Raw genomic sequence first — 13203 nt, forward strand, 5'->3', positions numbered from 1 at the left:
ATGTTTGTGATTAAAAAAAATATTTGCAGAACAGATTAACCTTATTTACATTGACCCTTATGGGGAAATTTGACTTGGGTCATGACCAATTTGGGTCGCAACCAGAGTCCTGGAATGGATTAAGTTTGTGAGCCAAGGTACCACTGTACTGCATGTTTGCATCAGACACTAGCCTTTATGTTGTAGGTTTCTGTTAGATTGTGGCATAAGTGGTTTTACCTGAAGGAATAGATGGCATGTGAAAACAGCTATTAAGTATGTCATCTTAATGTCAAGTTTCTCAGTACTGGGCTAGGCTTTGGTCATTTCATTGAGTCAAAAGATGCATCTTAGTATTTTACAATACCAAGACTTACCATGTTAAGTAACAGTATCTTTCCTGACCCATGTCTGATTCAGTATTATCAGTGCACTGATGTCTAGGAAGCCTTATGTAAAATGTTCCAATCAAATTGAAATGAGTGTCTACTACTGGCAATTCTATGCATTTGTTCCCACTTTTATGTCTCTGAATCAGTGATACAGCAGTGACAGTATCTTTAAAATAAACATTCTAAGCCTTCCCCAAAAATGTGCACAAGAAGACTGTTCCTGTATGAACACTGTCATATCAAAACCACAACTTACATATGATCACAGCTTCTCTTCTGTAGACTAAAAAATGGAAGCTATGCTTTTCCAGTTCATGGAAAAGAAGGGATCTCAGTTGCAGCAGAAATAATTTTCCTCGAGTGTTCCTGTATCAGTGATGAAGCCTGGATATAGTTCTTGTACATGGCATCTGTTCCACAAAAAAATAATTAACTTTAAATTGTGGCTTATAGGAAGGTATGTGTGTATGAGGGGAAGAGAGAGTATCTCTCTCTTAGATAGAATTTAGAATAGAATTTTACTATAGCATTATAGGAATGTGCAAGCAGAGTTCAAAAATGTCATAAGTGAAGGGTACTTCACTTTCCCCCTTTAACGGGTTCACTTGTTTTTCTCATGCTTGCTTGTCTGATTCTTCTGCTAGAAAATGTACATTCCTCAGTTTATTAAGTGCATCACAACTGTAAGGGCCCTGTGGTAGCAGACACTGCTGAGATCACCCTGGCTCTGCTCATCCACCAGATGCTTCAGTAGCAGCCCTGTTGCTTTCCCTTTCCTTGCTAGGCGTTAGGATGCCCACCCAGACCTCCAGCTGTCCATCTGAACCGTGCTGCCTACAGCAGTGTCTGTGAAAGCCAGCAGCAGCAGATGAAGCTGGTGGAAGCAGACGCTCATGCCTGGGAGGGTGCGGGGGCACTGAGCATCATGTCTGTGAAGGAGGAGGCTGTGAAGGATCTGAGTACTAATCCACAACTGGAATGCTTTTTGTGGAATATTTTGGCAGTCCTTTTACATCTCTGAGAACATAAGGGTGAAGATATTCTCAAAATTGGCTTCATGTGATGTGATGAACTGCCACTATTTTCCTTGAAGATTTATGCCAAATTAACTTGATACAAAATGTTCTCAGTGATACATTTATTTCTTCACTCTCCGTGTATAAATAAGGAATTATTGTTTTCCTACATGCAATTAAGCTCTCTTTCTAGTCTTGATCACAGAGCTTGGGGTGTAAGGTCACTGTGCATCCCTTCGCTATGGAATGCTACACTTCAAAGCTAAAACTGGTTCATGTTGAATAAACTTAAAAGGGAAAGAAGCCTGTGGACTAAATCTGATATCCCTCATAGCCTATTGATTATTATGGCACAGGTGAAACACAGAGATGGGGACTTCCTGCAGTTGGAAGAATATCTCTTGTCAAGTAGCCAGACCCAGTAATTTGTTGCAATTGATACTTAACTTGATAATCATGGTCTTGCTATTCACTCTCTGTGGTATAGTGAATAACACTGCTTCTATCTGAACCTTGTAGGAATTTTGCAGCGCTGAAACTGAAAAATTCAAGAGTAAATAATGCCAGGAAATCCTCCCTCCCATTGCATATCAAAAGGCAAAAAATGAGAGTTGGGGTGAAGGCATACTTCAACTCTAATATACTTAAATTTTTTGACCTCTGCTTCTTCCAGCAAATCTGACACTCATAAAAAAGACAGAGAAGATAGGCCTGTTTCCTAGGTTTGAAAAGAAAGTAACTTCAGTATCAGTTGACCATTTATTATCCAGAAAGCCCTTTTTCTTGCAAGCGTTAAGACAGTTACTATAAGTTAAGTATGGGTGATCAACAAGGGTATGTATGTCAAACACTGTTTAACTAATATTATACCAACTACTTTGGGACATTTTTACTGGATATGCTAGTGTTTTATTCCTGTGTGTATCTCTGGGTTGTTGGCTGATTTAAAAGAAAAGCAGGATAGAAATGCTTCAAAAACACCAAACTTGCTGTTTTTTAAAAAAGTATCATGGACAGGCACCCCATTGATAGTGATGGTTTGATAGTCCTGCATTCATTAGCTCTTCAGAAGGCACTGAGGTGGGGAGGCACTAGTGGAAAGCCCTGGCTGCCGAGGAGGAGGAACTCAAGCAGAGCCTGCCTGGCAGCTGGCTAGGAAAATCAGCAGTGGCTCAAAATGCCTAAGGAATATGTGGTGGTTGCAGCATGGTTGTGGGAGCATTTATAGCTATGAGAGACACTAGGGCAGGTGGACAAAGGTTTTGAGGAGATGATTGAAAAATGCATTTCATTTCTTGCACAAAGACACGTTGATACATGCAAGTTTCTTTATGTGGAATGAAGAACATGACTAGCCATAGCCAGATGCCATGCAGGGTTCTCCGTAGGAATACGCATTTGGAGAAAGACCAAGCGTAATCAGGCCATTTCAGTATAGTTTTGTTGTCTTCTGAGATTAACTATGATTCTATCCAAAGCCAACTGACATGAAGCTGGGGCTACATGAAGCTCCATTACTGACTCCTGCTTGGGAGATTAGGAAGATGCAGAGACTTTATATCTCCTGCAAATCCTATCTTTTTCTGAATGCTGATAATGAACAGGATAAAGGAGGGCATGTGCTTGAATGACTGACAGGTCCACCTTCTAATCCTAGGGCATGTTTTACCAGGGGCTCCAGCCACTGTTCTTTCAGAGAAGAGCAAGGAAAGCCACCAGCTATCTATCATTAGAAAAAAAGGCTTCAGCTCTTTTTCACTCATAACTCCTTGGACCCTACACCTATTTGAAAGTTTGCATTTTCTTACACTTCTAGACTATCATTTTCAGAAGGGTGGTTCACAAAGAGTGATGTGTGCGCTCTTTTGGAGACCATCAAAATATCAAGGGTAATTTTGTCCACACACGCACATACTCATGGGTATTATTTGGAAATTGGCAGGCTTGCTCACTTCAGAAAGGGTTACTATTTCTGCAGTTTTTATCACATTCTGCCAAGACATTCAGTTTATTAGTACTTACCTTTTAAAAAATCAAAATAAAATGGCATAAAAACTACTGAACCTCTTTTTCTGACACTTGGAAATGTTATCCACTTCTAACTGCTTGCATAACAGTCCTATACTAGCAATAGTCCAAAATAGGCTAGGGGAAAATGAGTTACAGCTACTTTAAGAGCAGTTCCATGTTAGTTAACCAGATGTATGAAGGTTCAGGTTTCTGAATCTCACCTTGGATTCTGTACCAAGTCAAAACGGACAGACTCCAAATTCCAAACTAAAGCAGGCTGCTTGCTGAAGTGCTTTGGCAGGGATTAATTCAAAGTAAAGTGTCTACTTCCCAGTCATAGTGATACACACAGGCCCATCCAAAGCTAACAGTCAGGCCAAGCATAAGTATAAAAGGGCTGCCAGGCCTATTCCACCTCCTCCCAGTTCTAGGACATCAGAAGAATCCTTAACCACTTTTTGTTCCTGATGTTCTAACAACCCCTTCATTCTACAGTTTGTCCTAAAATTTATTTGACAGTTAACATCACCAAATTAATAAATTACCCAATAGCTCTTTTTATGCCTTTAATGAATCTATGGGACCAAAAGCCGATAACCCTATGGCAGGGATTGTATCCTAGCTTGACATTAGTAATAATGAAAAATGTGGAATCATCAGAAAAGAACATAGAAGCCCCCTCCATCCAAGGTTACCTTTCCATCTGCCAAGATCTCTTTGCTGCCCTTTAAACTGAAGCAAGTCACCTGCTCCAGTTCTCAGAAGTCACACCCATGTCTGAGAAACCAAGTGGATTAGACAGAGGCTTAATCATCTTAAGAAGGCTAGATGTATCCTTTAGTAGTTTGCGGCTATGTAAAGGGAAAATACCTGTCTTTTTGCATCCTCACCTACAGTGTTTGATCCATTGGGCACTACTCAGCTATTTAGTGACTGGAACTTTGTCTCTCAACCTTCAGGCCCCTCCTTCAAAGCACAACTCCAGGTCATTAACAAAGATCTACTTGTGAGCATAGCTTTGCTTACAAGTATATGTTCCTTCACCATGATCCCTGTTCCTCAGGCTCCAGTTCTGAGTTGGGCAACTGACTGTACCTTGACTTTTAGATTCTCACACTCCTTAGAGCTAGATGGCTCCTTGGCAGAGAGGGCTAGTTAACTGCAAGGGTGAAGGTTGATAGCTGTCTTCCCCAAGGGCTCAGGTTAGGGCCTCAAGGTTACCAGACACAAGCTGCTGCTCTGTGATACTTGGCTGGGGCATGGGTGTGTGAGTATGGGAAAGGGGGTATGGCCATGTTTCAGGGACACCAAGGGGCCTGGCACCTGTGCATTTCCATAGAACTTATACCTTGTACTAATCCCTATGTTCCAATTAGGTGGAAAAACGGGACACAGAGGAACAGAAATGCACGAGAAATTCTATATTCCTAGCTATCTTCATTAGAAGTTTAAAAAAACATCCATTAACAATCAACAGATACCTATAATAAAATGTTACCTTGATGTTAAAAGCCTAGAAACATACAAAAGTCTTAGACAAAATGTCATCACTTTCTTGGATCATGATACAATTTTACTTTAAACAGAACATTTTAAAGTAATGCTACTTTACTGGAGATGGCGTCATTTTAAAAAGTTATTTGGATTTTCATTATTTGGTTGTGTTTTGATATTACATGCTGTGATATTGTAAAACGTGCATATTTTGTAGTCTTGCAACTATATAGGGAAAAAAAATCTTCATAAGAAACCATAACATAAGGTGTACTCATGCCAGGCTTCACATTACACTTTAAAGCTGACTATCCTAATTCATGTTGGCTAGTAACATAGTAAACTTAGTAACATATACAAGGAAAGCATATATGTCTGTTTGTATAAAAAACACTCCTTGATTTACATTGCTCTGGCTATCTATAATATGGCAGTGACAGTCATACTTGGTTCCCAGTGTTCAGTGCAGAAGTCAGTTCTTCATAAGTTGTTAACCAGCTGTACAATAAATAGCGCAGCTATGATTAAAGTTTCATTATATTTTGGCTTTTTGCCTTGTACTGAGAGACTGTCAACCTAAAGACACAACTAGCAGGCTTAAAGTGTGCTATTTTCTGCCAGTATCCTAACCATACTCTGTATTTTTAATGGTGTTGATTATCAATTTTAGCAAGAATATAAAGTTTTGTTTCCCTAGAGGTTATCATTTTCACATTCCTATGTAAAAAAAAATAGGGTTGAGGAATATAGGTTCCCAATCAGTCTTAACTTTAGCTTCCTCATTTACATTCATATATATATATATATATATATATATATATATATAGATGGTGAATGAACATAATGTAGCTATAAATCCTGAAACTGATGACCATCATCAGAAAAGTTGCCTGTAGCTGCCATTAGAAGCTGCTGAGCTAATGATGGGCTGGGCAGATAATCATAGGAAAGTTAATTGTAAGGTTTGATATGGCATCTTGTCAGCAGAGATAAGTTGTCACGTTTTCCACTTGAGCTGAAACTAAATGATTGTAAAATAAGTTATGAGTGTCCTTGGGCCTGTCTGCCAGAATGATGGCTAAGAATACATTCCTGGCCCATCAGTCTCAAGAAGCCTGTTTGATATTTATGTGAACTGAATGTTATTTTATTCCCCCTCTAGTCATGCTCTCCAGCTTCCCGAGTGAAAAGTGAAACTGCTTCTTTAACTCATGCTTCAAGTATTGAAGCTTGGATATTGCAAGTTATTGTTGTTGTTACTCACATTATATATTTTCGAGGGTATGCATTGACCATCAATGCCGATTGGAAAGAACTAATGACTGACAGTGAATGTACAGGTTGGCTGCAGAACAGCCCATGTTTCATGCCCATTAGCTGACTCCATGAAACATATCTTTAGAGTTCTAGCACTTCAGTCAAAGCTGGTTAGGTTGCGAAGTAATGAAGCACTTGTTTCTTTTTAATTTTGTATGCCTTTTATATTGAATAGTAGCAGCATTGGTCATCTGTTCTCACATGCAGTAATTGATACCAGATAAAATGTGTTATTTGTATTCAGTCAGGAGTATAAAATTGCATGCAGTGGGCTGAAGCTAGACTTCATTTATAGTTTTGAAGAGGCCCCTTTTCAGTTTAAAGAATAAATATCTTGTCAAGCAAGCAGAGTAGTCAGAAATGGGAAAACAGTGCATGTAAGCCTAGTATACTTTGGCGGCCCATATTTTAAAGCAGACAAATGCAAAGTAACTTATATTCATAAAATACTGGAAACTAGACTACAGGGTGTTAATAGAGAAACAATGAAAGCTTAGTTCTGCATCTCAGAGCCACATTTCTTTTTTCCAGATGAGGAGGGAAGCAAATACCTCAGGCTTTTTTCACTTTAGAGCTGTTTGACCCAGGAACAGCACACTATTATCTGAAAAGCATTGTACATCATCAAGACTTAGAGCAGCAAGTTCATTTTTCAGGTCGGCCCTACACTGAAGAAGTTCTGTGTTGGTGCTGTAGGACATAAGGACTGATTTGGATTAAACAGGTTCCTCTCTGTGAACCTGTAGTTGTCAAGGAATTAAACAATGCTAACACTGGTATAGCAAAAGGAGGAAATACCACATGCCTGCCTACAGCAGTCCTTTACCATTTAGTACTAGACAAGGTTTTGTGTTCAATAGAAGCCTGTAATATTATTGTTCTCTGCATCATTTTAATTCAGTGATCATACATGGAATTCAGTATTGCAGTTCTTTCAACACATATTAGTTATATTATCATTAAAATAGAAATATTCAAAGATAATACAAGCAGGATTATCAATGAGAAGCATTTTAAGATAGTAGAATATTCTTTGAAAAGAGTAGTATTTATTTATCCCACTTCTTTGCTGCCCATTAGCTGAAGCTCTCTGAGGAGTTTGCAAGAAAAAGCAAAAAACTGTAAAGTACAATAACAGAGATGATATAAAATTATAAGTTTAAACCAGAATAAACCAAAATAGTTCTCAAGATAAAGGATAGCAGCAGTGCAAATATCTAAAAATGCACTAAAAGTACAATCTTACAGATACTCAGTGCATATCATGGAACACACTTCTTCCTTCTACATAACTGGAATGGCTCCTCATGAACTGGCTGCAGCTCTGAAGTCACAAATGCAATGTTGGATCCTTTGCTGAGGAGGTGGGCAGGGCAGTGAGGAGTAGGGGAGAAGTGAGACAGTGCTGCGATATAGGAAATCCTGCCAACTCCTCAGCCCCTCCTCCTCATGAGAAGGGGCAAAAGACAGAGATGGACACAATTCACTATCTATACATTTTGCAGTGTGGGAGAAGTATAGAAGCAATCCTTGCCTCCATACTTCTCCTTGTGCTTGACCAGATGCCTGTAATCCTCCAAGTTAAAGAATTTATGGGCAGCAAAAGACTTTTTTTTTCTAAATTGAAGGGCTACCTTGCCTGGATTTCATGAATAGGAGAGACAAGGCTGAGTATTATCTGCCTGTTGGTGACATCGCAGACCATATCTCCAGATAACCTTCCCAAGTGGTTTCCTGTAAATGTCAAACAGCACATGGGATACAGTAGAGGTCTATGTGACACCCCATGACTTAACTGCCAAGGGATAGAACATAATCCCACCACCACCTTCTGGAATCGGCCAGAAGGAGCAGAACTACTGCAGTGTTGTACTCCCAATTTATCCAGAAAGAATCAGTGGTCAATGGTAAGAGGTCCACAAGAATCAGCAAGGTTGCAGTCCCTGTGTCCTCCAGGCAAAGTAACCAAGGGACTTGCATGAAGTGTGACTGAAATGATTCCAGATTATCAGTTTCATTCAAGAGCACCTACTGAAGCAGTTTTCCCAGAAAGCGTGTATTAGCAACAGGCTATAGCTGTTAACATTTTCCTGCTCCATGTTAGTTTTTCTAGGAGTGGTATAATAGCTGCCTCCTTCAAAGCATCTGATACCACTCTCTCTTGGGGAGTTGACAACCCCCTGGGCCCAGCGGGGCATCTTCTGCCTCTTAGATCGAATAATCAATTCAGGGCAAGGCACTAGCACACAGGCAATTGGCTAAACTTGGTGAAGCACCTTGTCAGTATCCTCAGGCTTCAGCAAACAAAATTTATCCAAACAATCGAACTAGTCAGTGCTCTGCGCACCTCTACTAATGGGACAGCATTAGTTGTGGTGTCCAAATCTTAACAGATCTGAGCAACTTTATCCTTGATGTGTCACACAAACTCATTACAGCCTACTAGTGATGGTTCTACCACCTCTCTTTCTGGCTCAGATTGCAGCAGGCTGTGAATCACTTGGAAAAACTCTTCTGAGTGATATTAAGAAGATGCAAGGTGGTAAATAACTTCCTTTGCTACTCACCATCACTGGCCCAGAGTAAGCTAAGTAATGAGCTTCAACCTGTATTTGGTCAGTTGGCATGAGTCTTCATCTTTGTTCTGTCCGTCCTCCCTCTTGCTTCAGATGTATATGAAAGAGACACCAAGGTTTGCTTAGGAGAGGTTTACATCATCTCTCCATTTCACAGAATGATCAGAGCTTCAACAGGTCTCTTGGGTCACTTACAGAATCAATTTAATGTGATAAAGTATCTTCCACATCCATCTTTTGTAAAATGGCTACTGGTAGAATGCACTTCCTGAGGCATTTTGAATTAAGATTGTTCCTCTGCATCAACAGTCCTAAAACAGATCCTTTTTGTAACAAAAGCAGAAGCTACCACATTCTTGTTTTATTCTCCTATTGTGCACTGAAGGCTGTTTTAGCACAGAAGGCACAACTACAGTTAATTATAACCAAACAGAAGGAAATGATTGTGGACAAATCACATTAATTTGTGAAGCAAAAGGGAGAAAAGCACTATACTGGGGAAAGGGGCATAGTTCAGTGATGGGTTTGCATGTGGAAGATCTAGGTTTAACTCTTGTAACCCTGCTGGGTTACTGAGAAAGACTCCTGTCTGAACCCCCAGAAAGAAACTTCCCATCAGAGCAGTATATGCAGTGCTGAACTGGATGAACCCATGATCTGCAGTTTCCCATATTCCCATGTCTTTCACTACACTGTAAATGCAAGTGATATTTTAGGATGGTGGTTAATTTTGGTTCTCCGTGCCAATATTTGGTTGTAGCAATTGAAGTTAACTCTAAAAGTCTTGACTTGAGAGAATGAATTTTCTCATTTCCTGTAAAAAATGTGTGCATTCATGGTGGGTGGGTGCATGTACCACATTTTAGAATTATTCAGATGTATGGCAAAAGATCTTTGAATCTACCTACCTGCATGTTTAGGGATCCCTCAAACAGTCTTCTTAACCCAACTTTTAAAGCAGTACTATACTACATCAGTAGGGTTGTTTTAAAATGTGTGTACTCTATTATCCATGCAAACCAGCAGGAGTTAAGTTGGGATTAACCATGTTCTTTCCTCCTTTCTTATGTGGTATGTGGATTTGGTTCATGAGCACAATTTTAACTTTGATATTCTAAAGTATCTAAAATGAGTGTTGTTATTATCCTGTGTTCAGAGAGCAACCCTCCACAAAGTCAGCCTTTACTCCATGGCTTTTCCTAGCCTTGATTGTGCTTGGGAATGTGATGGTGTTCATATTTCAGAAAACCTGGGAATATTTACCCTAGTGCTTTTCATACATACATTTTGAACTTGGGTTCCTTGCTAAACTCAGCCTATTGTTAGGTACAGAACAGTCTCACATAGCCTTGTGTATACAATCCATCACAGTGGTTTTACATTTCTGTGAACTGGAATACTACCAAACTGGCATTAGAAAAGAACATCTCATACTTCTTCCTAAACTCATACAACTAAGGAAGGAGAGCAGGCAGGAGAGGAGCAACTGTGGTAGGAACTTCTGCATTCTTCTTGTTGCACTGTGGTTTCCATGCTTCTGTACTGAAGCCCTGCTGTTGCAAAAATACGTTTCTGGCTTTTCAAGACCCTATTGTGAATTTGATTTTGTGGGGTTAACCCCAATTTCCATAAAGCTTTAATAAATCATGCTCCTTCCACCTCCCACCCCAGAGCTTTCTAAAACAGGACCTCTTGTAATATCAGCAACAATCATATTCTGTGTAGTCATGTCAGTTTTTCACTCTGCTTTCATCTATTTTGCTTATGTTCACAGGAGAGACAGGTGTCGATATATGGACTCCACTGAAGTGGCGTTCCTAATCCTTTACTTCTTTCTGTAAAGGTTTAACAGCTAAAGGTTGCTAAGGGTTTATTATACTTTACGGATGAACATGACCTAATAGATCTTCTTCCATGAAAAATTCAGCTGCATATATTTATAGAGTTCATTTGGCAGCAAGGCTATGCTGTTTGGCCCATAGAATCACCTGCGATCTCAAGAACTGATCTCCTTTCATGCCATTAGGCACTTCAGACATTTTCTCCCACAGAGTCATGCAAATGACACTTTAACCCCTTTCTTAACCTAGCATGAGCATCAGCAGTTTTACCAACTTAGTGATGCTTAGGAGTAAATTAGCCTGATTGGCTAAGAAAATAAAATAGGATGTGAAACAACATCAGTAGTCTTTAGAATGGAACTATTAACAATTTGAATCTTAATAGTTTTCCCATTTCTTTTCGCTGTGTGTTGACTACAATTACTTCATTTCATTTTGTTATTGCAAGACAATTTTTTTTCACTCTAGCTTTCGTAGAGATATTCTGCATGATCTGCGCTAGCTCCTTGCAGACCTAATATGGGGTTGTTTCCATGCTTGCCTGCATCTTTGCATGGTATGATTCTTTTTCTCTCTCTTCTGTGTAGCACTGGCATTTGCGCAAATGTTTTTCATGTGGATTTCCCATGCAGCATGGTGATGCTTCTGACACCAGTCCCAGTGACCTCACTGAAGGCACAACACAAGCATGATCTATGTGACAGGCCCTTGTGTAGCCCCACAAACCACCAGTGGTGTAGAAGCAGTTTAGTGTTTCAGTTATTGCAGAGGTAATGCAATAAGCAAAACTTTATAGTCACTGTGCTATAGTGTCTCACCCAAAAACTGGCAGTGTGTGTAAGAACTGTAAACCTAATAAACCTAACATAAGCTATAATAATTGACTACCAAGCCAATTGAGGGAGGAGACAACTGCCTCCAGATGGTGGACAACCCCTACTAGAGCACGTTGTCACTTCCAAGGTGGCTTGGTTGCTGATGCTGATCAGAATGGAATGAAAATCCTTGGCATCACAGCCTCCTTGTCCATGGATCCACATCTCTGCCTGGCCAACAGTATGATCTCTAGCGCAGCCAAGCCAGCCGGGAAGGGATGCCAGCAGTACACTCTAAGCAGGAAGGATGCTCTGCTTCCTTTGGGTAACATGGTTACCCAAAGCAGGTCTGGATACTGACGTAAATTGGCTGAGAAGGGAGGTGGGATAGCGAGGGAGCAAAGAGTTTAAAAGGACCCTGGAGAATCAGAGGATGGACAGCAGGAGTATTACATATAGCCTGAAGAGCAATACTTTGCATGTTACTATAGTGCACACATATCTATACTTAAATGTAAAATATACATATTTAAGTTGTGGAAATTAATATATAAAATTCAGCCCATTAAAATCATGTGATCAGTCATCTAAATATTACCTTCTCATTTGTCATCTACATGGCCCATACAAAACAGTTTTGTTTGCTTTTTTTGCGGGGGGGGGGTACTTTTTATTTCCTTGCAAAGTTACTCTTTGACTTTAGTTGAATCTAAAAGTCGCCTAGACATACTAAACAGTGACACTGGCTCTCAACTTACCTCAAAAAGTGTGAGGATAAAAGGGAGAGGAACATAATGGAAGCCATCTTGGGCTCTTTGAAGGAATGGTGGGATATTAATGTAGCTAACAAATCCATCCATCCATCCTTTTGCTGTTGACAAATTCTCAGTAAATGAGAAGCAAGTTCATTTCCATTTGTTCAGGAGTTATCATGTGCTTGTAGCATTTCTTCATTCTGACAGTTATCACGGGAAACGCTTTTGAGCCCTTTGGACACTGTCCACCTGCCTTATAGCACTGATTTTTTTTGCTGGGGGTGGGAGGGGGGCAGTAAAGAGGGACAAAGAGGTCGCTGCAACTTTCTTGCTGTGACATGCTTATTCCTCTGTGCTAGGTAAAGTCAGAGTGTGGATGGGTCAGTGCATTCACAGGCAGAAGAATTCCTGCAGCAGCTGTCTGTAAATAGACTTCTAGATATAGTCATCGAGAACATTTTTAAGTAATTTGAAATAGAAACTGGCATTAAATAGTGCTTATTTGCTGTTCTTGTATCAGGAGGGTAGAAATGTTCCTTGCCTCATGTTGTCTTGTTTCCTGTCTTAATTTTCAGATACTGGCTTGGGAGATTCTGTGTGTTCCAGCCCCAGTATATCTAGTACCACAAGTCCTAAACTGGACCCTCCTCCTTCCCCTCATGCAAACAGAAAAAAACACCGCAGGAAGAAAAGCACTAGCAATTTTAAGGCTGATGGTATATCAGGCACTGCCGAAGGTATCAATTTTTTATTGTCTTGGACCAAACTCCGTCAACATGTACCAAATTACCCTCTGTAGTTTTCACATAGGCCTGTGTTTGGTTTTGAGTATGAATTTTTGTTCCTTTGCTGCTTGCTTGTTATTAGATCTTGGCACAGTTAAAAGTTACCATTTTTAGAACTACTTTCTAAATATATTTGATTGCTTTCGCCTGCAAAAGCTCTGACTGCAGACTTAATGTCTACATAATACCTCTTGAATGAAGTAAATAGAGCCAATGTGATGTG

At 39.9% G+C, this 13203-nt stretch overlaps 1 protein-coding gene across 4 annotated transcripts in view; it reads left to right on the plus strand.

Moving 5' to 3' along the window:
- Nucleotides 1–13203, plus strand: part of AGAP1 (ArfGAP with GTPase domain, ankyrin repeat and PH domain 1) — a 497479-nt gene that overhangs the window by 323666 nt on the left and 160610 nt on the right. For 3 of the 4 annotated variants that reach the window (XM_044431796.1, XM_044431797.1, XM_044431800.1), the window contains one exon: nt 12771–12932. The exons of the other annotated variant lie outside the window; for it this stretch is intronic. In XM_044431796.1, coding sequence (XP_044287731.1) covers nt 12771–12932 — 162 coding nt within the window. The remainder of the gene's footprint in view (nt 1–12770; nt 12933–13203) is intronic. 4 annotated transcript variants of the gene reach the window in all.

The sequence above is a fragment of the Varanus komodoensis genome, unplaced genomic scaffold, assembly GCF_004798865.1.
Source record: "Varanus komodoensis strain SLA01 unplaced genomic scaffold, ASM479886v1 scaffold23, whole genome shotgun sequence".
Taxonomy (NCBI): domain Eukaryota; kingdom Metazoa; phylum Chordata; class Lepidosauria; order Squamata; family Varanidae; genus Varanus; species Varanus komodoensis.